This window comes from Cyclopterus lumpus, chromosome 17 (genome assembly GCF_009769545.1).
Source record: "Cyclopterus lumpus isolate fCycLum1 chromosome 17, fCycLum1.pri, whole genome shotgun sequence".
NCBI lineage: Eukaryota > Metazoa > Chordata > Actinopteri > Perciformes > Cyclopteridae > Cyclopterus > Cyclopterus lumpus.
In genome coordinates, this window is record NC_046982.1 from 15,775,955 (window position 1) to 15,799,470 (window position 23,516).

Genomic DNA, 23,516 nt, shown 5'->3' on the forward strand with positions numbered 1-23,516 from the left:
TGCTAAAACCAGAACATCGTCAACTCAGTCTGACCCTCCAGAATGTGGCTCCAGGTGTCACTCCTCTGTCTGTCCTGCTTAACTCTGCCCAGCCGAAGTCAGGCCCAAGACCGAGCCTCCCTCCGCCGCTCCAATGACCACGCCGGGCGCTGCCACTACACTTTCACCGTGGCCAGCCCAGAGGAGTCCGGCTGCTCCGGAAGCAGCATGAAACCGGAGATGGACGGAGTCTCGTCCCGACTCACCATGCTGGAGGCTTTAGTCAGCCGTCTGATAGCAGGAGTGGATGGAGGCTCCAGGACTAGGACTAACGGTGAAGAGGGTCTCCAGGAAGCCTACTCACAGGTAACAAGGGAAAGAAACCAGCTGCAGCAGGACAAAGAGCGTCTGAACGGGCAGGTCCAAGAGCTGCAGAGGAGGATGGCCGAGCTGAGTCAGGAGGCAGAGAGCCTCAGGCAGACACCCTGCCAGCAGACACACACCTCAGGGGCGACTCAGCGTGAAAACAAATCTGCCAGTGGTATGTACATCTGTGGGTAAAGGGAAAGCACACACAAATCAGAATGAGAACTCTTTTACTCACAAGACTGGCATTTAACAAGTTATCCTTTCAGAAAGCTGATAACAATTTATCAAAATTCTGCATCGGTGCTTTTTTTTCCTGATAAATGTATCTATTGACTATGAGAAGTGTCCCGGTGCAGCAGGTCAGGTTAGCTGTCCCAGGTTGAGTATTGGGGATTGGAATTTACAACACAGACTCTACTTTTATGGCGTTGTGACTCATGCATTTCTTTTTATGTGCATGTGACCATTTTCAGGGGAGCAACAGCAGGGTTATAGGGGGAAGAAAATAAGATACTTAGTCTTTGATGGTGTCTGTGAGGTGGGAATGAAGATAGTTTAACTGCAGATTACTACTAATATCTACATACATTATTAATAATTATTTTCTACTAAATTTTCTACTCAAAATTCCTTCCCAGCCGGTAGCTTTTGTAACATTTTACTGTCTTACATTTTGTCTCCCCAGACCCTGCATATGATTTTGGGAACGATGCTTACCAGGAAATGAAGGCTGAGGTTACAGAGGTCGCAGCATCCCGCCTCATTCCTGAGGGAAATCACAACTTCACAGGTACATTTTGGGTTTTACTAAGGCCAACGTAGCTGTCCAATAGTGGCCCATAGTGGTGGAATGTTGTTGCAAATCAATATGATCGGATGCATTGCGAATATATAACAAAGTTGATACTTCTTTTCTCCAGGCTGTGGAGAGCTGCAGTCGGTGGGAGATCCTGTGTTGCACAGGAAGGCTGTCAGTATTACAGGGAAGTATGGAGTGTGGATGCAGGATCCTGAGCCTCAGGGCCCTGATTACACCAACAAGACTGTGTGGCGTATCGACACAGTTGGGAAAGATGTCCGTCAGCTCTTTGCCTATGAAGACATGGATCAATTATCCCAAGGCTTCCCTATGAAGGTTCTGGTACTGCCAGAGCCTATGGAGAGCACAGGGTCAACCGTGTACCGCGGCTCCCTTTACTACCAGCGCAAAAGCAGCCGCACCCTGATCCGTTACGACCTGACCTCTGAGAGCCTGGCATCACGGCGAGAGCTGCCTCAAGCGGGCTTCCACGGACAGCACCCTTACTCCTGGGGTGGCTACACTGACATCGACCTGGCGGCAGACGAACAGGGCCTGTGGGCTATCTACAGCACAAGTAAGGCAAAGGGTGCAATTGTGATTTCCCAGCTGGATCCCAAGAGCCTGGAGGCGAAGAGGAGCTGGGAGACCAACATCAGGAAGAACACAGTGGCCAATGCGTTCATGGTGTGTGGATGTCTGTACACGGTGGCCAGCTACACTGCACCCAACACCACCATCAACCATATGTTTGACACAGCCACCAGCGTGGGGCAGGCTGTGGCTGTGCCCTTCAAGAACAAGTACCGTTACAACAGCATGGTGGACTACAACTACGCCCAGAGGAAGCTGTACGCTTGGGACAACTTCCACATGGTCACCTATGACATCAAGCTGGGCAGGGCCAGCCATGGCAGCAGCTAAAGAGGACACAGTGAGAGAAACGGCTGTGAACAGGAATAAGACACAAATAATACAACATATAATAATTTGCATTGTACTGAGGTTATTGCAAAGCTTGGTAATCTATGCGTTTTGCATCATTACAATCTATTTTTTGTATTACTATTGTAAATAAGATATGACAGAAATATAATCATAAAATAAAATTATTGTGGCTGAAGCCCTTGATGATCTCAATGGTTATTACAAACAGTAATCATGGTTTAAAATGTTGAAATATGTTATCCGTTTAGAAATGTTGACTTTATTTAAGTCTGAATAAAAAAATAAAATTACAAACTTGGTTGTTTGTGTCATATTTTTCCATTTGATTTAAAAAACATCCATAGCACATCATTAACTAGCGTTAGCACATATATGCTACACAAGCTACTGAAGGTGAACTGAACGTATGCATGCTAACTGGCTTTACACGAACAATGTGGTTCCTTAATTTGATGGCTGTCCGTCACTATCGCCAGACGATGTAGTCATTCACTTTTTTCTTCACCGTGTGTGAAATTTCACCAGCAGTGAACTACTGAAAGTTATTTGCTAATTTAGTGCTATTTCACATTTCTGTTGGAGTTTGTTATTGGTTTGGTCCTTCTTGTTTTCTTTATTATTATGGACTTTAGACCACACACACCTCACCTCACCAACACATGACCTGTTGTCATTTGCAACCATATTCCTGGTATACATTGCCCTCTTTGGACAACTCTGGGCATCTGCATCATGCATAGCCTACACGCCTCCCACCTCCAGTGAGTAAGAGTATATTCTACTTCAATCAGGCTCCTGCCGAAAGTGGTTTCTAGGTTTAAAGGTAAAATCATCACAAATGTGTTTAATGTTTAGTTGACAGCACAGTTTAACAATACTGTAAAAGGAGATGGGATGTATTATCATGTCAGACTTAGCATCTGATAGAAACTTGGCCGAGTGTGAGTCGACTTCCCCCCACCAGCGTTCACACAATAACAGTAAACCCACTGTGGATTGTTTCAGCTCAATATAAAACCACAGGCGACAGAGTGCCGCCCCATACTGACGCCAACTTCTCACTTTACCAGGAAGTAGTGTACTTTTCCCTATAGTTTAAGCTTTCATACTCAGTTATTTTTTCAATTTTTTTAAATAATAAATGTGTTTATAATCAAATAAGTGTGTGTCCAATCCCCTTGGTTGTTGTCTATCCTTTCTATTTGTTAATAATGCAGTTAGAAACATTGATAATCCATTCATATATGCTCATTTTTACTTTTGCCCTCAAATCTGAATTTATAAATGTGGATTATTGATTAAGTGCATTAAAATATAGTTATATACTGAAAGAGAAAAAAAAAATGCCACACTCGTTTAATTGTCTAAAAAGCTATTTCTTAGGAGATTAAATAATTGAAACATTTGACCAAATTCATTTCTTATTTCTCAGCCACAGTATTTCCAAAACGGAGTGGCATCCTAGGTCATTTATGTGCCAAAAATAGCTCTTGGTATTTCACCATAACTGACTTGATCTCAAAGATGTCAGCCAACATATAGAATATACACACAACCATTGCTGGTTCTCTCTCGGTCTCGGGGACGCGCACACAGCCATTCAGCTTATCCGTTGGTCATGGAGGACACTTAGAAACTGATGATTGACTGAAGTCAAAACCAATGTCTAGATTATATTGGAGTCATTATTAATTACTAAAAACTAAACAATCAACAACACATTCGCTCACCCAGGGCCAGATTCAGCATGCTCTGCTGCTTCTTTACTGCCCACCTGTGGCCGATACACACTTTAATCCTGCAAACTGAGAAATCCGGATGCAGGTCTTAATACCAGTTCAGATTTTGGACTGCTCTGGTCACGTGGCTACATTATCCTCCCTATTAACATGTCATTAAACGAGCATGGAGTTTAACAAATAATAATAACAATGTCGATTTTACGAGAGCATATATTCAATGTATCTCAGTGTAGCATGGATAAGGAATAAAAAACAAAACGTGACTTGAACGCACCGCTTTTAATAAGTCGGTCAGTCATGGTATGCTGCCCTGTGCAGTTCACAGTCGATGCATACATGTAAATAGAGCAACCTGTTGAGAGGGAAGTGCCCACCTCCTTTTTATTGAGCGCCTGTCATCAGAGCTGTCGCTGAACATCTCACACCTCCACGGTCACACTGAATATGCCGGGACTGCTGCTCGGAGATGTGTTTCCTGATTACGAAGTGGAGACCACCAATGGCAACATTAAACTGCACGAATTTATCGGTGATTCGTAAGTAGGCTTCTTGATTATTGATATCCTTGCATATCTATTTGTCGGCTTCCTGATAATTCAGCACAAGGGGGAGTGTGATTGCGCCCAGTTCCTGTTATGCCTACTGACTTCTGCTTTAGACCGTTGCTTATGATTTGCATCAACACATTTAAAGGTGGGTATTGTGTGTCCTATAGATGCACATTTCAATAAAAAAACAATGTTCTATAATGTGGTGGACACGAAATGATTGGGCTGTTGATAAAAAGGGTGAAAGTTTCCAAATGAAAAGCATCAATAAGCCAGAGTTCAAACTTTAAATCCCTCAATGGTGCAGAATCACATTGCTGACCTCATCCTGTCAGTTGAGTGTCAGATGCATCGTTCAGCGTATCCTATTGTGCAACATCAGTAACCATTCATGTCTAACGAGAGGACACGTAGTGCAACGGAAACCTGTTTGGAAACCGTCATTACAGGGGCACAGACCCCTTGAGTGCACCCGACACAGCCTCACTGATCGCTCTTTTCATTCCAGATGGGGAATCCTGTTCTCCCACCCCAGAGATTACACCCCGGTGTGCACCACAGAGCTGGGACGAGCTGCCAGACTGAGCAGTGAGTTCATTAAACGCAACGTCAAAATGATCGCCCTGTCCATTGACAGCCTGGAGGATCACCACGGCTGGACCAAGGTGTGATAGTTACAGCGTCAACACGCACACAAGGATGTTTATGACATACTGAGCATCACAGTTTGGACTTCTAGTGAAACTGCTCTCTCATATATCAGATAACCCTTTTTAACAATGGATTTGATGACGACTGATCCTATATTTTATTGTGTCGCAGGTTCTAACTACACACTGAAATACATATATACCCAAATTATGCTAATGTTGTTGAACCTATATATATAAAACTTAGATCTAGATCTTTACTTTTCAACACCCAAAAAGGTCTGGAGAGAAATATCAGATTTCCAGGATTTTCTTGACATACAACCTATCAAACAATTTTGAAGGACAAACTGGGATTGGTTCCACTGGATTACATGCAATGGTACAGGTACAATGTATTTATGAAAGCAGTTTGAATGTCTAGACTGCATCAAATGCAGATCACAGTGACCTTTCACCACTAAATTAAAATGACTTCTTCCATGAGTCTCAGTGGATGTTTGTGCCAAATTTGAAAAAGATTGCTGAGTGTCCCTGACATACTGTGTTCACAAGAATGGACAACCCCAAAACACAATTCTGGGACCAAAGCACGAAGGCAAAAGAACTTCAGTGTTGAGCAAGTTCAAATGAGTAAACTGCATATCTCAGCCAAATCTATCCTTACTGTGCTGCACGGCATCGTTTTCCTTTAATTTTCAAAATCATAAATATCACATGTTTAAAAGAGCTTCATTCGTGTAGGTTTAAATAACCAAGGGTGTGTGTCTCTGCACTAGGACATCCTGGCATACAACTGTGAGGAGTCTGCTTGCTGCTCGCTGCCCTTTCCCATCATAGCGGACAGTAAACGGGAGCTGGCAGTGGCCCTCGGCATGCTGGACCCAGATGAGAAGGACAAAGATGGCCTGCCGCTCACTGCCCGTTGTGTAAGAGTCTTCAGAAAGCACTCAAACTAAATATATGATACTCTAATGCTCATATAGTCAAATTAGTAACCTTGTCAGGGTCCATCTCTGTTTTTTTTTTAGGTGTTTATCATCGGCCCTGACAAAAAGCTCAAACTGTCACTCCTCTACCCGGCCACCACCGGACGCAACTTTGATGAGATTTTGCGCGTGGTGGACTCCCTCCAGTTAACAGCAGGGAAACGACTGGCCACACCTGTCGACTGGAGGGTATGCCTTTGAAAGTGACCCCAGTTGACACCGATCATTTGAGCAGCTGACTGCAAAGGTATTAGAAACAGGAATTGAGATTCAGAATAACACTGTTTCTTCTCCCTCCAGCCCGGAGACTGTGTGATGGTCCCTCCCAGCATGTCGGAGGAGGACGCGGCCTCTTTGTTCCCGGCTGGCGTCTACTCCAAAGACCTGCCCTCTGGCAAGAAGTACCTGCGCTACACACCGCAGCAATAGGCACGGGCAGAGACAGCACTGACTCTCAACACTCACTTGTGTTGCACTCAATCCTGCAGCTCTCGCTCTTGGGCCTTAAAGATTTACAGTACCGTAATTTTTCGCCCCGAACAGGTAAATAAACAAGTCAGCCGCCATCCCAGTTAAGCAAAATGGAATAACAACCAATGTCTTCGGGAATATGTCGGACTTTTCTAAATTAGAGGTTTTACGGCATCTACAACTCCAATAATAGAAGCTTTAATGTTCGGCTTACTTTTGAAAAAGGGCATTCTTTTTGGAAAGAGATGGAATTTAATATTTAAAGATACATTAAACTGTTTATTATTAACAGTATGGCAAAGCTGCTTCTATTTTGTAACAGTGATACTATCAGGATTAAAATATGTTGGATCATATGTGTATTGTCATGCACCTCATTTTCTTTTAACCAATGCAAGTTGAAGTGGTTTATGGTGCTAGTTACACAGAGGATGAACTATTAAGAGCTAACAATGCTTTGCCTATGGTATTAATTTTATCTGACAAGTGTACTTCAATTAAAAACTTGAATTGGTTCTGCCAGGTCATATTCAAATGTTACTAAGAGCCTTAAATCTATTCTGGTTGAGTGTTTGATTTACACATTTCCCCTTCTGTGGGACAATACATGCATTAAGGTTAATTTTTGTAGGATTTGGCGTTCCCCCTCACCGTGTCGACAGTGTCAGAGACGAGCTTCACAACTTGCTGGCAACAGGCTCCTCTCTGTGACTAGCAGACAGGAGAGGTTCAGGACAATGGAGGTGATACAAACAGGAAATGAAAGAAGAAGATAAAATACAGTTTGGACATAACAAAAGGACACGCCGATTAAAAATGAATTGTATATCAAAACACATTAGGGTGGAGTGACTGGTGAAAGGTACGAACAGAGTTCTATCATTTTAATTATTTATTAGGAATACATGTGAAGGAGACGGTCCTTGATGGCGTTGAGCTGAGGAGAGAGCCGCAAGTCATCGTATCTGTTGATGTCAGCACATTCACTCCTGCAGCCCCTCCTCTTCCTTCTGGGTAGAACTGCAGCTGGGGATCTAAAAGTCAGACAGCCATAAAAAGCTCCCGCAGCTCGTGTCCATAGAGGTCTTCTTCTCTACCGTCATCTGCCAGGTGGTTTGAAATCCTGCAGTAATGAAGTCTAAACTCGCATTAAACAGAATCAAGCAAACCTCCTGACTGATATTCAGCCTCAGACTACCGGTGTCCATCAGGTTATTGATTGCATTTTTTTAACTCGACCATTCATATCAGGAAAAGCAGCAAGGTCAAGACTTCTGTTCACGTTTCCAGTGTGTGGATTTGTCATCCCTATGACACAGAGAGAGTCAGTTCCAGCTCGGCTGCCTCCCACCAGCCGTGTCGTCTCTGGTTCATGAGGGCCTGGTACTCCCTCTGGTGGGCGAACAGTCGCAGGAACACTTTGTACTTTCTCTCGTAGAAGCTGAGAAAAAGTATAATTACACAAATGTGATGCATAGAAGTGTATTTTTCAGTTTTTAATAAAATATGCTGACTTGTTATATCGTGAGGTCATATGGGTCTGCTTTAAACATTTAGAAGCAAAGCTTCCCAATAGAAATAAAAGGGAAAGGAAAACATGTCTTTTAATTGCACAAATGTATAAGACGTAAATGAATAAACAGAATTAAAGGAAAGGGTTGTTTTGAAAACATTTATTTGGATAGAAAATGTTGATATGTTGCATTCTTACTGAATTTATCCCAGAGAACATTAGCAGCAATCATGACTTTTACTCAATATTAAAATATAATAATCTTTGTCTCACCTCTGGAGCTTAAAGTCAGGCTGAACAACTTTCCCCACTTTAGCCATTCTCTCCATTGCCTCCTAAAACATAAATTGCAAAGACAAATCTCACTCAATAAATCATGTTATGCACATTCAGTTCCAGCCGCGACCCAGTTATAGTATTAACACGAGCCTACTGCAGTGGTTTCTGAGTTTATGACTAATGCAGTGCCGTCTGAGACTAAAACATCCAGCCGGTTGACTGTGTGCAGCTCAGAGGATCATACACAACAACTGCCTGCAGTGATTATGGCTGAAACTGGGTTGACAGGTGCAGCCTAGTCTAAACAATAACGTCTTATTTTTAGTATATCTGGCTTAAAGGCTTGCTCCGAGCTCTGGTACTGAGACAGGGAGGGACGACAGCTTGACCGAGCAAAAGATTTAACCATCACTTTATATCTTAAACGCATTGTGCCACAAATGTTCTCTGCGGCTGAAGCGAGCGGAGCCATTCACTTCATACTTTACTAACTGCTAAATATATTGAGAAATAAACACTTTTTAAAAGGGGAACGTCACTGATTTCCCTCATGAAGTTTAGTTTAATCTTCATGACTACAGTGTGGAAACAACAGTATAATGTATGCTGTGGATCTAGAAAAAAAACTTACAGTACCTACTCTTATGCAACGTTCAGAACAAGGATCATGGTTTGTACTATTTCTTCAACTTAAAAATAGCAAAATGTAAATTTCTATTTGGACTATTTATGATGTCTCAAGTGTATTTCCACACGACTACTGTACATGTACAACATATTTCCAAGGGAGTCTCTGTTGAAGAGTAAACAAAGAGACAACTGTAACTAATTACATACTTTTGAGAATCTGTGATTGTGTGTGAGATTTGTTGTAAGAAAGTTAAATCTTGTAATCTATAGTACAAAATCCTATGCATCAAATTTCCCTGGAATGTTCATAGAGTTGACTCATCTGCCCGTGGCCTGTTTTGGACAGTAGTTGTGTATATATATATATATGTGGAGATTTTGAAAACATATCAACTTTTGTGTAAAAGCACATAAGGATATTCCTAATCATTAGCGCCGCATTTAACCAAAAATAATGAAGTCTGTTCTTTCGAAGCCCCTGTGACCTTTGTGACCTTAGTTCACACACTGTGGGCCACTCCACCTGTACAGTGCTGTAGTCCTGTGAGGCACATGCACCCAGCACTGCGGCTCCTATCAACACCGCCTCCGTCTGGTCTGGCAACACCACGGGCAACCCTGAACAGGACAATATTAGCAAAAAGTGGATTTAGCTTAAGCACCCATGGGAGACACTGTTGAACAAAAGTTTTCCTCACAATGTGTACGGTTTAGTAGAAATTGTTTGAAACACAAAGTATTTGGGTTATGATTAATTAGCATGTTCGGATAAATGTTTATTTAGCTTAACTGTCATTCACAATATCAAAGCAGTCATCACGCCGCATTAGTATTTCATACCTGTGGCGTTGGCGTTAATCTGGACAAACAGAGCGTTTTTGCTCAAGCCGCCACACAGGAAGAGGGTTCTGATGTCGTGACCTGCTTCTTTCATGGCCTCCAGAATTTGAAGAGTACCAAGCTGAAACCAGGGAAGACGATTAAAGGGGAGTCAGGTGACAAGTTAACAAATACGCCCTCCTTCACACTTTAAGGCCGGGGTTCTCAAACTTTTTTGGGGGGCCAGGGACGCCTTAGAGGGGAGAGCATTTTCCAAGGACCCTCATCATCATCATCATCATCACACTAATTTAGCTAATGCTTACGACAATTTCTGTTCTTAGATGCCATTGAAACTATTTATATTATAATGCTTTTCAACCTGAATAGGTCAGACCTGTTTCACAATGTTAAACAGAACCCCATATTAATTTATATCAGGTTAATACCACTTTGTTTTGTCCATATATTAAGGGCGCTTCGTCATCAGATGTGGATCTTCTCAATAAAATCAAACTCGATATAACTCAAATATTTCTCTACGCTCACTAGCTAGCTCGCTGGCTAATAAGTCAAGTTAAGCAGCAGTAGGAATGGCTCATAGAGTGATTTATTGATTTATGGCAAATTGACATTATGTGTCACAAGCAGCAGTTTCTATTGGTCCAAAGCTTGAGTGGGTTGGAGTAATGTATGCTTGTTTTATTGGAGGCACAGGGCCCCCCTCCCATCTGTAGATATGCAGTTTTTAATGATACAGCACAACATTGTGATTGATAGCAAATTATAGCAAATCGCAGACCCCCTGACACAGTGACACCGAATTCTGGGGGTCCTCAGACCCACCCTTGAGAATCACTGCTTTAAAAAGGTACTAGGTTGTCAGACTGAGGCTCAGAGAAAGTCATACGCCATTTTGAAACAAATAAAACACAGTAGACTCACAGCGAGGGATTGTATGGTGGCCAAATAGAGCAGGGCCAAGTCATCCAAGGTCTGGGAGAGTGGCAGTCCAATCACCTTCAAAACAGTAATGAGTCATTCATTAATGTCCAAAATGTCTCAGTGCCGTGTCACCAGAGAGGTGCATTCTCCAACAAAAACATTGCTAAACGCAGCGCCGTCGTTGAGGGGCTCAGTCGAAACAATACTCTACAGTTCTCTGAAAAAACAGATATGGCCTGGAAACAATGCGTAGCTCCCTGAATACATATATAAATAAATAAATAATTTCAGTCACTGTGATGCACTTTCATTTTAAGAACCATGTTAATTCTTTGCACTTACAAAACACTTCTGTGAAGTCTTTGAAAGGGAATGTTATCAGATGCAAACAAAGAAGGATCTAACTTTGTAAAGTTAGCTGCTTCAGCTCGCTGATAGTTAACAGCATTATAAATTTATTTTGTTTCAAAGAATATAGATATGTATGAAAACATTGACACCATAATGTCTTTCTTCTCATCTAACTCACCTACGGAAAGCAAATAAGCATATTTCGCAAGTTGTTAAATAAAACAATTATATACAAACAACCTCTTAAGCAAACTTAAAAGTGTCAGAAGGGTGTGCATTGCCCACTCCAGCTCTGTAGGTTCGTGCAGTCGACAACATTTCCCGTCACAAGTCACGTGAAACCCTGACTCGTGTCCCCTCACCATGCCCTTCAAGGTCGGGTCAGCCAGGGGCGACCTGTTCCCGTGGAAGTCCGGCCACACGTGGAGACTGGAGCCCAGCAGGTCAACAGAATTAGAAGTAGCCATCGAACTCAGGTGGTTGTTCAGGTAGCTGAAGATGTTCTCGCCAGTAAGGGGAAATCTAGGAAAAATAACAGTTGGGAAATGAAGAACCCAGTCGGATGATATAACACTAAAGGCGTTGTTGTGTGGACACTGACACTTAGTTTAGAAACTGCTGGAGGCCTTTGTTACGGAAGATATTTTGACATGAAATACCAGGAAAAGCAGAGGTGTTACTAATGACATTATCAGTGGCTCATTGGTCGGCCCTGCCAGTGGGCGAGCGGGAACAATGTACCAGAGCATTTCTATTTAATTCTCAATAAATGTTTCAGAAACTCAAACCAGTAAATCTTGAATAACTTAATTTGCAATTTCCACTGAATAGTCGCGTTGTGTAAATGGAGGACCACAATACATATTCTGCTCACCCATCACTGCCTGCCATCATGGATCCAAATGTAATGCAATCAGGGTCATATTTCCTCACCACACGCTTTGGATCATTCATCACTTTTTTTTGTTTCAATAACTCTATTATATTATAATAAATCTGTTTTGTGTCACTGAATCGGAGTTAGCTAGCTACCAGTGGCACAGCACATGTGATGTGTCGGGTTGATGTTCACATGGAGCTGGTCATTGTTCTTATGCTTTGTTTGAATTACTATGTAATTTTTTCATTTTAATTTTTGAACAAATTTTGATTTAAAAATAACTAGCATTGTAAATGAGTGCATAGTCTAACTTATTATTGATTTAATATAACCATATGGCAGTACATCCGCATGCCACTAGATGGCGATCACCAGTGGTTGAGAATATCTGGTATAGAGTACACAACCTTACTAAAGCTTCTAACCTTCCCAAAGCTGACTAAACATTATTATACATCAGCTAAACAGTGATGACAGCTGTGCTAGAAGGTTTTCGGGAGGTGCAGCACTAAATGCAGCAGCTGACCTCTGCTGGGCCTGTTGCTGGAGCTGGGTGTAGGCGGCGTGGCCCTTCACCATGTGGTCAATCTTGATGGAAAAGAGAGAAAAACAGTTTAACAGAAAGAATTACAGATGACACAGCTGATGACTGTGATATTTCAACTGCTGCTATTTTGACTGGTTTAACAACTATTTGTAATTATTGGTTACAAGTGTCAATTTACAAATCCCCATGTCGAGATTCTGGAGCTTAAAACGCTATAGAACAGACAGACTGCTGTTTATGTGGCCAGTTGCTCACGTCCAGGTGACTTTTGGGTGCATCTCAACATGCATTGTATACATTTGTCCCTTCTTGCATGTTGCTGCAGAGCATAAAAGGGAGAAAGGGTGAAATTCTGCTTAAAGCTTGACAGAGAACTGACCAGCCTTCCTGTAGCACTCTGCCCCCCCTCGTTGAGCCACATGCCGGGCACCATGGCCGACAGGCAGGGCCCCCACACTCCTGGCACAAACAGAGGCTGCTTGCTGATCTGACGCAAAAGAATGACAAATGGGATGTTTTAGTTATGGGATGTTTAAGTATATCACACATAGAACCATACAAAGATATAGGTACAGCTGTAGTTAAAAGCCAACAGAAATACTGAAATTGAAACCATTACCGTTTCCATTTTAGATTACATTTTTATCGGACTACTTTTAATGGGGGGGCATACCTGCGTATTATTGTTTTGTTTTACGTCACCTTCAAGTTAAAAAAAAAAAGTGTGAAAGTGTCAGAAAGTTCATCATGGAGTTCCTACCTTATCAATACTATATTATATTTAAGAGTATTTTTTAGAAAGTAATACAGCAGGTACTGCTCACCGCCATGTGACAGGTTGATGTTCCACAGATCATCGCCATGCGTGAGGTGAGCGGCTGGTCCTCACAGGGCAGCTGAAAGCCTTTTACATCTGCACCTATCACACCTGGAAAGAGCAAAATTACACATTTTAATCCGATTTTATAACCATCAGAAATGTAAATGTGCAGGGGAAAAATAGGCAAACCTGTTTTGGTGTTTCCCCAATACAAAGTTCACAAAACTCCTGTTCGAGCCCAGTCAGGGACAAATTGCAGATGAAAAGCTTTAAATCCTTTTGAAGTGCTCCTTTAACCTTCACATGGAATTCAGAAGTGACACTAACTGCTGGAATAATGTTTGTCAAGCTGGTTTGAGTTTAAGGTGGAAGGTTCATCTTTGTGAGGGGGCTAGGGGTGTACATCACTGTGACATGCATGACTACTAAAAGTGCAGAGTGTTTTAGCCTCGGACTGATACGACAATGTGTGATAGGCAGAGGTCACAGCCAGAGGTCAGAGGGCAGAGTTCATGAGTAGTTTATCTCCCAGAGCAAAACCAGATGGTGAGGATTTCTGAACCAGAGGAATGGTCGACTGCTGACCTGAAGATAACAAAGTGCTCATACAGTAATACAGCACCATTCATAAGTGACTTTTTATTGGTTGCATCTTATTTAATTTGTGTTTTAGTGGGCTAGCAGTCTAAAATCCATATCAGATATTGTAAAACCATACTTCAATTATTTTCCGATTCAAGTCATTCCCTTGTTGTATCACTACTACAGTCAGCCATCTACAAAAGCAAAAACGCCCCCAAAGTGCCATGAACATCTTATATAATGATATTCATCTTCCCTCGACGCCTGCCCTTTCATCTAGCACCACCAACGGGCCAAAATACAAACGTGTGCACTCTAAATATTTTAAATCTACCGTCATTTATCCCTGAAAAAAAAGATTTCCTTTTGGGGCACTTTAATGGCTTTCCTTAGGCGCCAAGTCAAATATTTCAACTTTGCGCACAATATACTAAAAGCTATTCCAAAGAACATACTGTGGATATTTACATTCCCCTGAGAGTGACATCTAGTGCCGGCCAACCCCTGATCTTCTCTCTTTATGCTTCCTAGTGGAGAGACATCTACATTTTTGACGCTCTAGGAGCAAAGATGGAGAACAATAGACATAAGCATTGAATGTTCTCCCTCCCTCTGGTGTCTTTTGAAGTAATAAAGTCTGGCAAGATTGGTCAATATAAATTTGCCCTGTGCACCTTACTGATGACACATTTCCTGTTTTGCGGTTGTAAGAGTAGTTTATCATTTAAAAACGTTCCAAAGCTCAAAGCCATGTGGGACCTACAAAACAGCCTACACCTCAGAAAAAAATACATTCGACATAAAAAGACTGGTTCAATAAACAGGTGAATACCAAGGCCTCCAGCATGAGCATCAATGAGAGAAGCACCGACTGCAGTTCCTGGCTCCAAGTTTAACTCTGCTGCTGCGTCCTGGGTGAGGCCGTCTCCCAGTGGGCTCCCTGGAGAACAAGTCGCGCTGCCTGGATGATAGAACACAGCACCACTTAATTAATGACAAAGGAACTCTTTTGTAGATGATGTGTTTGAAAAGACCACAACATGAACTGAGCAATATTTTCAGTTTTCTTTCAATCTTGCAATAACATCTATAATTAATTATAAGCCTGTTTGTTAATGTCTTTACCTATTTTGGAAAAGTTGTTTTCCAGGAGCTCCTCGAGTCCAATGTTGGTCCAAAAACCAGCATCCCATCCATCTGGAGGGCAATAAGTCCATTTACACACCAGAGTACATAAAGACCTGTGAAACATTGCCAACAGATCAAGAGTATCTGGTGAAGACCAAAGTCAAGAAAACGTTTGTCCATGATAAAGGAAACATTTCTTAGTTTCGAATATCCTGCTTTAGAGGACAACAATTATTTCTTTTAAACAGACATTTGATACAAAGATAATAGTTCAGCAGCTTAGCTTCATTTCATCATTATGATGATGATTTGTAGGTCAACCATTTAAATCCCACTCGGAGATTCATGTATCAAACACATATTGCACAAGACAGATAAAGGTTTAAACATCATGCAATCATCAAACAAAGCTCACCGTGTCAAAGAGCCTGTTGCCTTCCACGACAGGAAGTCTGGGAGATCGAAAAAGTGAGCAGCTTTGTTCCAGCAGCTTTCTCTTAGATTCTGATTATAAGGACAAAAGAAATGTGTGCCAATGAACCAATGAGCCGTGAGTAATAACAGCACATGCATGTACTCGCAGACCTTAAAGGGACAGTTCACCCCAAAATCAAAAATACATATTATTACATACATATATCTCTAACCTGTGGTGGAATCCAAATTGTTTTGGTGAGAGCGTTGGGGATATTGTCCAGAGAAGGAACTATAGTTCCAACATGAAACTGCTCACAACAAGGCCTGTGGATTATCTTGAGTAACCAGGTCACAGAGACATTTGCTGTCTCAAATTTAAAAAAAGTGGGGGCTTTGAGCACCACAAGCCGAGTGCCAGATAGTCCCAATATATTGGACCAAAGATTACACAACTCACACCAAAATAACCTACATTAATACATTTTGGGTGAACTGTCCCTTTCACGGAAAGCCTCCATCTATTGGATGCCTTCTGAGAAAAAGGTGGATAAGGATGAAAAACTAGAACAACACTACACACACATGTTGACCAGCAGCCAATACAGCGAGCGACGTATCGAGATCAGTGGTCCTGTGGTGACCTCGGTCACCTCTCACCTCTTTGAGCCAGAGCAGCTTAGGGGGTTGCATCTCTGGTGACATGACTCCTCCCACCCGGCTCAGGACCCCGTGGCCCGTGTTGGTTATACGAGCAGCCTGTTCTTCAGCACGATGGTCCATCCACATCACCACGTTCCTTTGTTTGTCACCTGGGAAAGCCAGGAGAGGAAGGGGGAGGATCCGGTTATAGTGGGAGCAAAATGTAAATATACCAATTATTTTAAATTAAATTGGGCTATGAGGAGATTATGATCGAAACTCAGACTGTGATATTAATATATTATCTAGAAGGCATATTCAAAGTCATTTAACCAGACTACCATTGAAAATAACATGAATTCCAACGAACTCCATTGGTTCTGCTCTGTAGCTGACCCTGACCTCTGACCTCTGACCTCGTTGTGGAGGAGGGGGGTTTACCTTCAAGGATCAATAGAGTAAAATCCATTCTAGTAAAAGGTTACAATCAGCATTTCAAAAATGCAATAAATCCCACCTTTAATACCCCATAGTGTGTAGATGGTGTGTATATACATTATGTTTTCCTGAAGTACAAAGGTTAGGCTGTAAGTAAAATAAATATTTCACTTACCATCCTGACAGACTGGCACAGGCTGGAAGCTTTGGTCCAAAACCACGAGTGAGCAGGTGGCATCAAAGCCGATCCCTCGTACCCGACTCTTCTCAACACTTTGGGTAACTCTCTGGAACAGATATCAAATATAGTATGTGTCATTAAATGGTTGTATACATAAGTAATATCTGTGGAGAGACTATAAGAGGGTATGATATATTCAGGAACTGCATTATAATTACAGTGTGTGTTACAGTGAAATATTTACAACAATCGGAATAGGCCTTCATTTACTTCAACAAATGATCAGGCTGTTTGAATAGCCCTGCTAACGTTTCCTTGTCTAGACTATTTGCCCGGGGTTTTGTGGAAAGATGGTGAAGCAGCGCAACTACTTTGAAAGTAGATTGTTAAAAAATACATTTAAATAAAGATATAGGGAGGGCATGTTTCTGATAGGATAGGGTGGGCATGTTAACTAACGGCTGGGAACCAACCAGTGCCCTAAGTCACCAGTAACTTACCTTGACAACTGTGCAGCATTTCTCCCAGATCTCAGTGGAGGACTGGACATAGTGGTCAGACTGGGGCTCCCAGATGCTGATGGTCTCCTCTGCAGTGCTCACCACCAGGCCAGCCCTGGTCACCAGTGCAGCCCTCACACCGGCACTGCCCACGTCCACCCCGACATAATAAACCTCTGCCATCAGGAGACGATCTGAATGTAGAGTGTGTGTGGGGGGGGAGTTGATTATTAACCAGGGTAGGCTACACCGTCAATGTCAACATTGAATGGACTGTTTGGAAATAGATTAAACGAAACACATATCAACGTATGTATATATTACATTTGCTTTTAATTAATTAATTAATTATTGTGTATGTTTTGGTGAATCAGACGCTACAGCGCAGCAACAGATATTTTGTATTCATGTTTTTCACAGAATAACCTTCACAACGGATGTTATCAAACACAGAGGATCTTTGTACAAACGTTATAACAACATATACGAACTTACCAGGAGATTAACATGTTATTTCACCGCACAAAACATAACTTTTGAGTTTCCGTACTTTGTGCTGGAGACCCGTGGCTGCGACGGGACGCGAAACGGGTCAAAAAGGGGAAAGTCGATTTTTTTCTTTCCTCTCCTGCTGAGCGGCGTAAAGTCCAAAGGAAGCCCAGTAAAGCCCAGTAAACGCCATGAATGTGCTACTATAAAGTATCCCTCTCTGTCCCTCCACCGTTATCATTTTCTGTTTGTAGAAAACAGATTTTGAGAAGACGATTGGGTGATGGAAAATTTCCCTGCAAAACAAAAATGGTCTAAATCTTCCAACATAGTAGCTGATGATAATAATAAAATAGCTGTATGGCAAATATTTTGTTTATCAAACGTAATTGTGTGAACATCTAGGTTTAAGAGCTTATGTTAGTGTCTATTTCTTTCTTATGATGCATAACCTTGAATAAAACTGTGTTGAATCATATTAACACAAACTGACAAACAAAAAATCCATATCGTGTCTGTATAAACAAAGTAAACACTGTGGTGTTTAGTTTCCTAAATCTGAGCAAGAGTTTTTGTTTTAATTCACAACGTTAACCATGTGCCTAATGAACCGTAGTGGGGATTCATAGTTTGATGCTAAGATACCCAATGCCTCCAAAAGTGACGCCAAGGATCCTGAAAAAGTGTCAATATGTGACGAGTTGGGATGAGAACGTGTTGAGCATGCACAATGCATGCAAGGGCTCTGGAACAAGCAAAACTAAATGGTATGCATTGTGTAATGTTATTAAGTAACCAAAAAGGTCTATGGCATAATGAGTAAAGCCATAAATTCCTAACCACTCATATGTAAGCTGAAGGATATGATTTGCTGTAACAGATAATAATCAAAAACATTAACTCAGACTTTAACTGTGAAACGTTCTAGTATGCATCCCGCCTGGTCACTTTCCTTTCTTGGGCTCTTTTCTTCGAGGAGATGAACAGCTGCCTGGCTGCGATCAGCATGTTTGGACTAGGAATGATGAGCAGAGATGAAGTACAGAGAAAAACCAAGCAGCAGGACAGGAAGAAACAGATGTGCTTCAACAAACACTGCATGGACAGTGTGTGCGTGTGTGTGTCCATCTGGTTCACGCCTGACAGTAATCAAAACTTCTGTGGATACATCAACACACATATAGTCTTTCTCTGTGTTTTGCTCTCATGAAAGGGGTGAAGGTTTCCATGGACCCTGGACGGTCACTCCTCTGTACAACAAAAGCAGGCATTTTGGGAGGCAGGCAGGACAAGCTCCTGATTAGAAAACTGCATGCAGTGGAAACAGCTGGTCCAGGCAGGGAGGAGGAAAGCAATGTTATCTAAAAGCGAACCCGTCAGGCCAGCAGAGGGGAAAAGCTGACAGAGAAACAGGAAGCACAGCCGGGACACAGCGGTAGTTTGATAGGAAAATAGACTACTCCTCAGTGGGGCTTAAAACAGGTGTTCAAAGAGAGTGCATCCGAAAGTTATTGTTCCATTAGAAGTTGCTCTATTATGTTAGGAGAGGAGGAACGAAGAAAGAATAAAACAAACAAACTGAGGTCTTGTTTAACTTCACCACTGTGGTATTAGACACAAAGGTTTCTGAAGAATTCCAATGCTGGATTTCCACTTCAGGGTGTCACATACTTCCAGATGGGTGTTGCACAGCCATGTTGTGAGGACCACATGTCATCTCAAGAGTGTTGACCTCAGGCCGCTCTGGTTCTCTCAGGCTGTCTGGGGCTGTTAACTTATTTATAGTTGGCTTGAGGAGAACATGTTGAATAATACAATGGGAGAGGCAAGACAGACTGGATTGCAGCTGTACAGAGCCTTCAGTCACTGAGAGTCAACCCACAGGATATAAGGAATAGATTTATTGCATTATCACGCAACATAAATACGCGCACAAGCACAGATCAAGTAGGCAATTTATAAGTCGGGCTAATATATAAATCACGATTTACCTTGATGACAATAAATGCAATAACCTCTTTTTAATTCATCCGTGCATTATATTTACTTCCATGTGTTGGCTCAATTCTGATGTTTGTCCTTATTACACATATGACCAGGTTAAGTTATGTCACAAATGACCAATATTGGTTGTTGGAGCTATTACCACTTTGATTATATTGGTCATTTTGGAGGGTGCAGTTTGTGGCAATTATAGTGGCAGATGCATAGTCTACCCTCTATGAACATACATCTATAGAGGTCAATCAATGAGGGCAGGGTGAACATGATTAAGGATGTTGTGTATTTTCTGTGCCTGTGTCTATCTAATGTTTATAATTCTATCGACATACTTTGTGTAAAAAGTTCAGTGCAAGAGGAAAAGTCAACGAAACTACTGTTTGAATATCCAGGTGTTTTAAATGGGAACATGGCCAATAAACAAATGTCAATAAAGCTCATGTTTAAAGAAAGCGATATGTGCTCTCGACTGTCAGGTGTTTGTGTCGTTGTGTGAGTCATTAAGAGGCTCTGTGACAGTCTTCTCTCTTCATATTCTGTATTTAATAGAGTCGACGAGACCTTTTCATTTTCATTTAGTCTGATTAACGTGTTTAACTATTTGAATCTGCAATAAAATAGGAATTTAGAACGGTAAGAGATTCATAATGTCATTTGTTATCTAGATTCATCTTATCGTTTTAGCCCCATATATCAACATTAATTAATTGTGCTTCTCACAATAGCACGTAGACCACAAAACAAGTCAAGTTTACAGTAACAATTTGAATCATATTTGCGATAGTGCATGTTGGCTGTCCATGTGGGTTGTTGTAAATCTCTGTATACTATGTGTAGGTATGTTGAGAACTTGTTTGAGAAAACCGCAGTCATATTTCTTGTACTGTTATATTGAAAGTTGATTGTCTTTCTCAGAGCACAGATATTCCTTCTCTCTTTGCAATTAGTTAGAAAGGCAACTCAAACAAGTACAATTGTAGAGAGTCATTTTCTTAAAATGTGGCGTTTACTACTAATTAGTACTAATTGTCTTTCTTTAACCCTGAACTCCATTACCAGCCAATTGCACTCTTTGTGCGTCCGTATAGCACACATAAAACGGCATATATAATATGAGACACACAATTTCACAACCCTGCATTTTGATAATGAAGTAATCTCTTCAACAACGTGTTCTTATGTGGGACATGTATATATGTTCCCGATCAAAAAACATCGTATTGAGAGAACCCTGCTTTGCTGTTGAGTGCAATCAAGGAGCAGACCATCTGGAGCAGCCTCGCTTCGGGATGGGTAACTAATAATTGAGCGGGTAACTAAATATTCAAAAACACTACGTAATCCCATCGTACATTGCTCCACCGTCTGCATTACCTAATCCCAGAAGCCATCGCGGGGGGGCGGGGATATGGCTAGTTGTCAGAGCAACCTGCATGTCATTAAATATACCCCACCCATAATATCCTTTCCAGCCAATCGGAGGCCGTAGAAATGACATCATTGTTATTTTCAGTAGAGCTGCAGCTTAGAGGTGGATAAAGTTCGTCTCCACGTTGGAAGTGATAGAAAGTATTATCCCTGTTCAGACCCCGGTTCTGCTTTTTGGGAAGGAGGATCAATCAAAGCGGATACTTCAGGTGCGAAAACCACCGAGCATCGGCGACGGGGGAACGACGCTTTTTGTTGATGACCGCGCGGTACCCAAGAGAAAAGTTTTCTCCGGACACGAAGTTGTCAAGTGAGTTGAACTTCAACAATAGGCGGATTCTATCCCAAGACTGTCGATAGATAGGGAGTCGCGAGGCACATGTAAACAGTCGGACTTTGACTTAAAACGTAAATAAATAAGGAGAATAGACTCACGGTGCTAAAAAAAAAAAAAAAAAAAAAAAGAAAAGAAGAAGAAAAAATGGAAGCGACGTTTTACGACGAAGCCGTGAATGGCTCCAGCTCTCAGCATGACGGGCCGACGGTGTATGGCTTCAACCCCAAGACCCTCAAACAAACCATGACGCTAAATCTCAACGACCCGAAACACTTCAGGCCCCAGCTGAGCGCCAAGGCCCTGGACATCCTGACTTCCCCAGATGTCGGCTTGCTGAAGCTGGCCTCGCCTGAACTGGAGCGCTTAATCATTCAGTCCTGCACCGGACTGACGACTCCCACCCCGACCCAGTTCGTCTGTCCCAGGAACATCACCGACGAACAGGAGGGGTTTGCCGAAGGGTTTGTGAGGGCTCTGGCAGAGCTCCACTACCACCAGCAGCCCCCTGCTGTCCACCCTGACGCGCAGACCGGCGCGAGCAACAGCATGGGATCCGGCTCTGCTGCGTCCGAAAGCGACGGGATTCCCTACAGCTGCACGGTGCGCACCGACCCGCCGGAGTACACGAGCTTGGGGGCTTTCAGTCGAGCTGTGGGCTCTGCGTCGGCACCTGCTAGCGAGAGGAACCCACCTATAAGTTACCCAACCGTCCCACAGCCGTCCCACAACAACATGGACCATCTGGCGGCGCAGCACTCGCGGCTACACGCGCTCAAAGAGGAGCCGCAGACGGTGCCCGAGATGTCCGGCGACACCCCGCCGCTCTCCCCCATCAACATGGAGAACCAGGAGCGCATCAAAGCGGAGAGGAAGCGCATGAGGAACAGGGTGGCCGCCTCCAAATGCCGGAAAAGGAAGCTGGAGAGGATCTCCCGGCTGGAGGACAGGGTAAAAAACCTCAAGAACCAAAACACAGAGCTGGTTTCCTCTGCCAACGTCCTCCGGGACGAGCTGGCTCTGCTCAAGCAAAAGGTCATGGACCACGTCAACAGCGGCTGCCAGCTCATTTTGACGCAGCAACTCCAAGCTTACTAGACTACCAAGGGTAAAAAAAACAAAAAACACCAAGGGACATTTTTTGTGTGTGGACCAAATACAGCATAATGTGGCCCGTTCAGCCATGCGGGGGAGCCCCTGCGTTTCATTGAAATTGTCCACCAAATTATCCGCTCAGGCTGCATCCACTAAGTTTCTGCAGACAAAGAGCAAGAATGGAGACGGACTAGATACTTGTAATTGGTCAGTGCGATGAATTATTACAGAGCAGAGGCCTCCAAAGCTGCTTCACGGACGGACAAAGCTCAGAGGGAGCGTTTGCTCCAAATACTCCTCTGATGTGGCTTGTTAGATTAAAAAAAAGGGGGGTTTATTCCCCCACTTAAAACTACAAGATGTATTCAGTCAAGCCAAGGTAATATGGCAATTGTGTCCATACCTAAAGCTATTATGAAATTGATGTCCCATGCAGCCTTGCGTTCTGACACCCAGAGCATGTGTGGGATCAAATTGCATATTGACAGAAACACAATGTGAACAAGGCGTTGCCCTGCAAATCTTCCACTATATCAAGTAGCAATTTATGCATTAAGACTTGAGTCAAGCACTGAGTATCCCACCAGCGACTATACAGTATGTACAGAGTAACACTAACAACAACAAATCACACCTTTTATTCAAGGACTCTCATAGGTGTGTGTGTAGCGTTTACTGACAAATACTGCCTTACTTTCTTAACCCTTATGTTCATACACTTTTGTGATATAAACCTGAAATAACACTTTGTAATAATATTTGTACGCTGTCTTTTGAGCACTTAAGAACTGTAAATATGACAAAATAAAATGTTGGACACGTATGTTGTGTGCGAGTGCTTTTATCTACTAAATAATTGATCAATAAATACAGTCTTGTAATGCATTTACATTAAGAGTTTGTTATTGAAGGACCGAGGGCGGACGGGATATTGAGTCACCAGTGCTGTGTGTGGCGCGTGTAATGGCTGGTGGAGCTACACGGCCGTTGATTGGACAGCGAGGT

At 42.4% G+C, this 23,516-nt stretch overlaps 4 protein-coding genes across 4 annotated transcripts; 3 read left to right on the forward strand and 1 right to left on the reverse strand.

The window, feature by feature from the left end:
- Positions 1-19: 19 nt before the first annotated feature.
- On the forward strand, positions 20-2,085 carry LOC117746576 (myocilin-like). Its single transcript, XM_034555801.1, has 3 exons — positions 20-520; positions 1,034-1,138; positions 1,269-2,085. Exons 1-3 carry the CDS (start codon positions 43-45, stop codon positions 2,069-2,071), a joined length of 1,386 nt encoding a protein of 461 aa, XP_034411692.1. The 5' UTR covers positions 20-42; the 3' UTR covers positions 2,072-2,085.
- A 2,117-nt stretch (positions 2,086-4,202) lies between these two features.
- On the forward strand, positions 4,203-6,851 carry LOC117746579 (peroxiredoxin-6-like). The gene is made up of 5 exons (XM_034555805.1): positions 4,203-4,373; positions 4,894-5,050; positions 5,815-5,964; positions 6,067-6,213; positions 6,325-6,851. Exons 1-5 carry the CDS (start codon positions 4,282-4,284, stop codon positions 6,451-6,453), a joined length of 675 nt encoding a protein of 224 aa, XP_034411696.1. The 5' UTR covers positions 4,203-4,281; the 3' UTR covers positions 6,454-6,851.
- A 482-nt stretch (positions 6,852-7,333) lies between these two features.
- fggy (FGGY carbohydrate kinase domain containing) lies at positions 7,334-17,753 on the reverse strand. Its single transcript, XM_034555800.1, has 16 exons — positions 17,660-17,753; positions 17,165-17,358; positions 16,659-16,770; positions 16,064-16,215; positions 15,405-15,493; positions 14,987-15,102; positions 14,694-14,822; positions 13,284-13,387; positions 12,839-12,946; positions 12,439-12,500; positions 11,395-11,554; positions 10,682-10,756; positions 9,758-9,878; positions 9,441-9,535; positions 8,282-8,343; positions 7,334-7,936 (listed from the first exon to the last, which is right to left on the reverse strand). The coding sequence occupies exons 2-16, from the start codon at positions 17,345-17,347 to the stop codon at positions 7,804-7,806; spliced, it is 1,701 nt and encodes a 566-aa protein (XP_034411691.1). The 5' UTR covers positions 17,348-17,358; positions 17,660-17,753; the 3' UTR covers positions 7,334-7,803.
- Positions 17,754-21,153: 3,400 nt separating this feature from the next.
- On the forward strand, positions 21,154-23,334 carry jun (Jun proto-oncogene, AP-1 transcription factor subunit). Its single transcript, XM_034555803.1, has one exon. The coding sequence runs from the start codon at positions 21,564-21,566 to the stop codon at positions 22,512-22,514; it is 951 nt and encodes a 316-aa protein (XP_034411694.1). The 5' UTR covers positions 21,154-21,563; the 3' UTR covers positions 22,515-23,334.
- Positions 23,335-23,516: the final 182 nt, after the last annotated feature.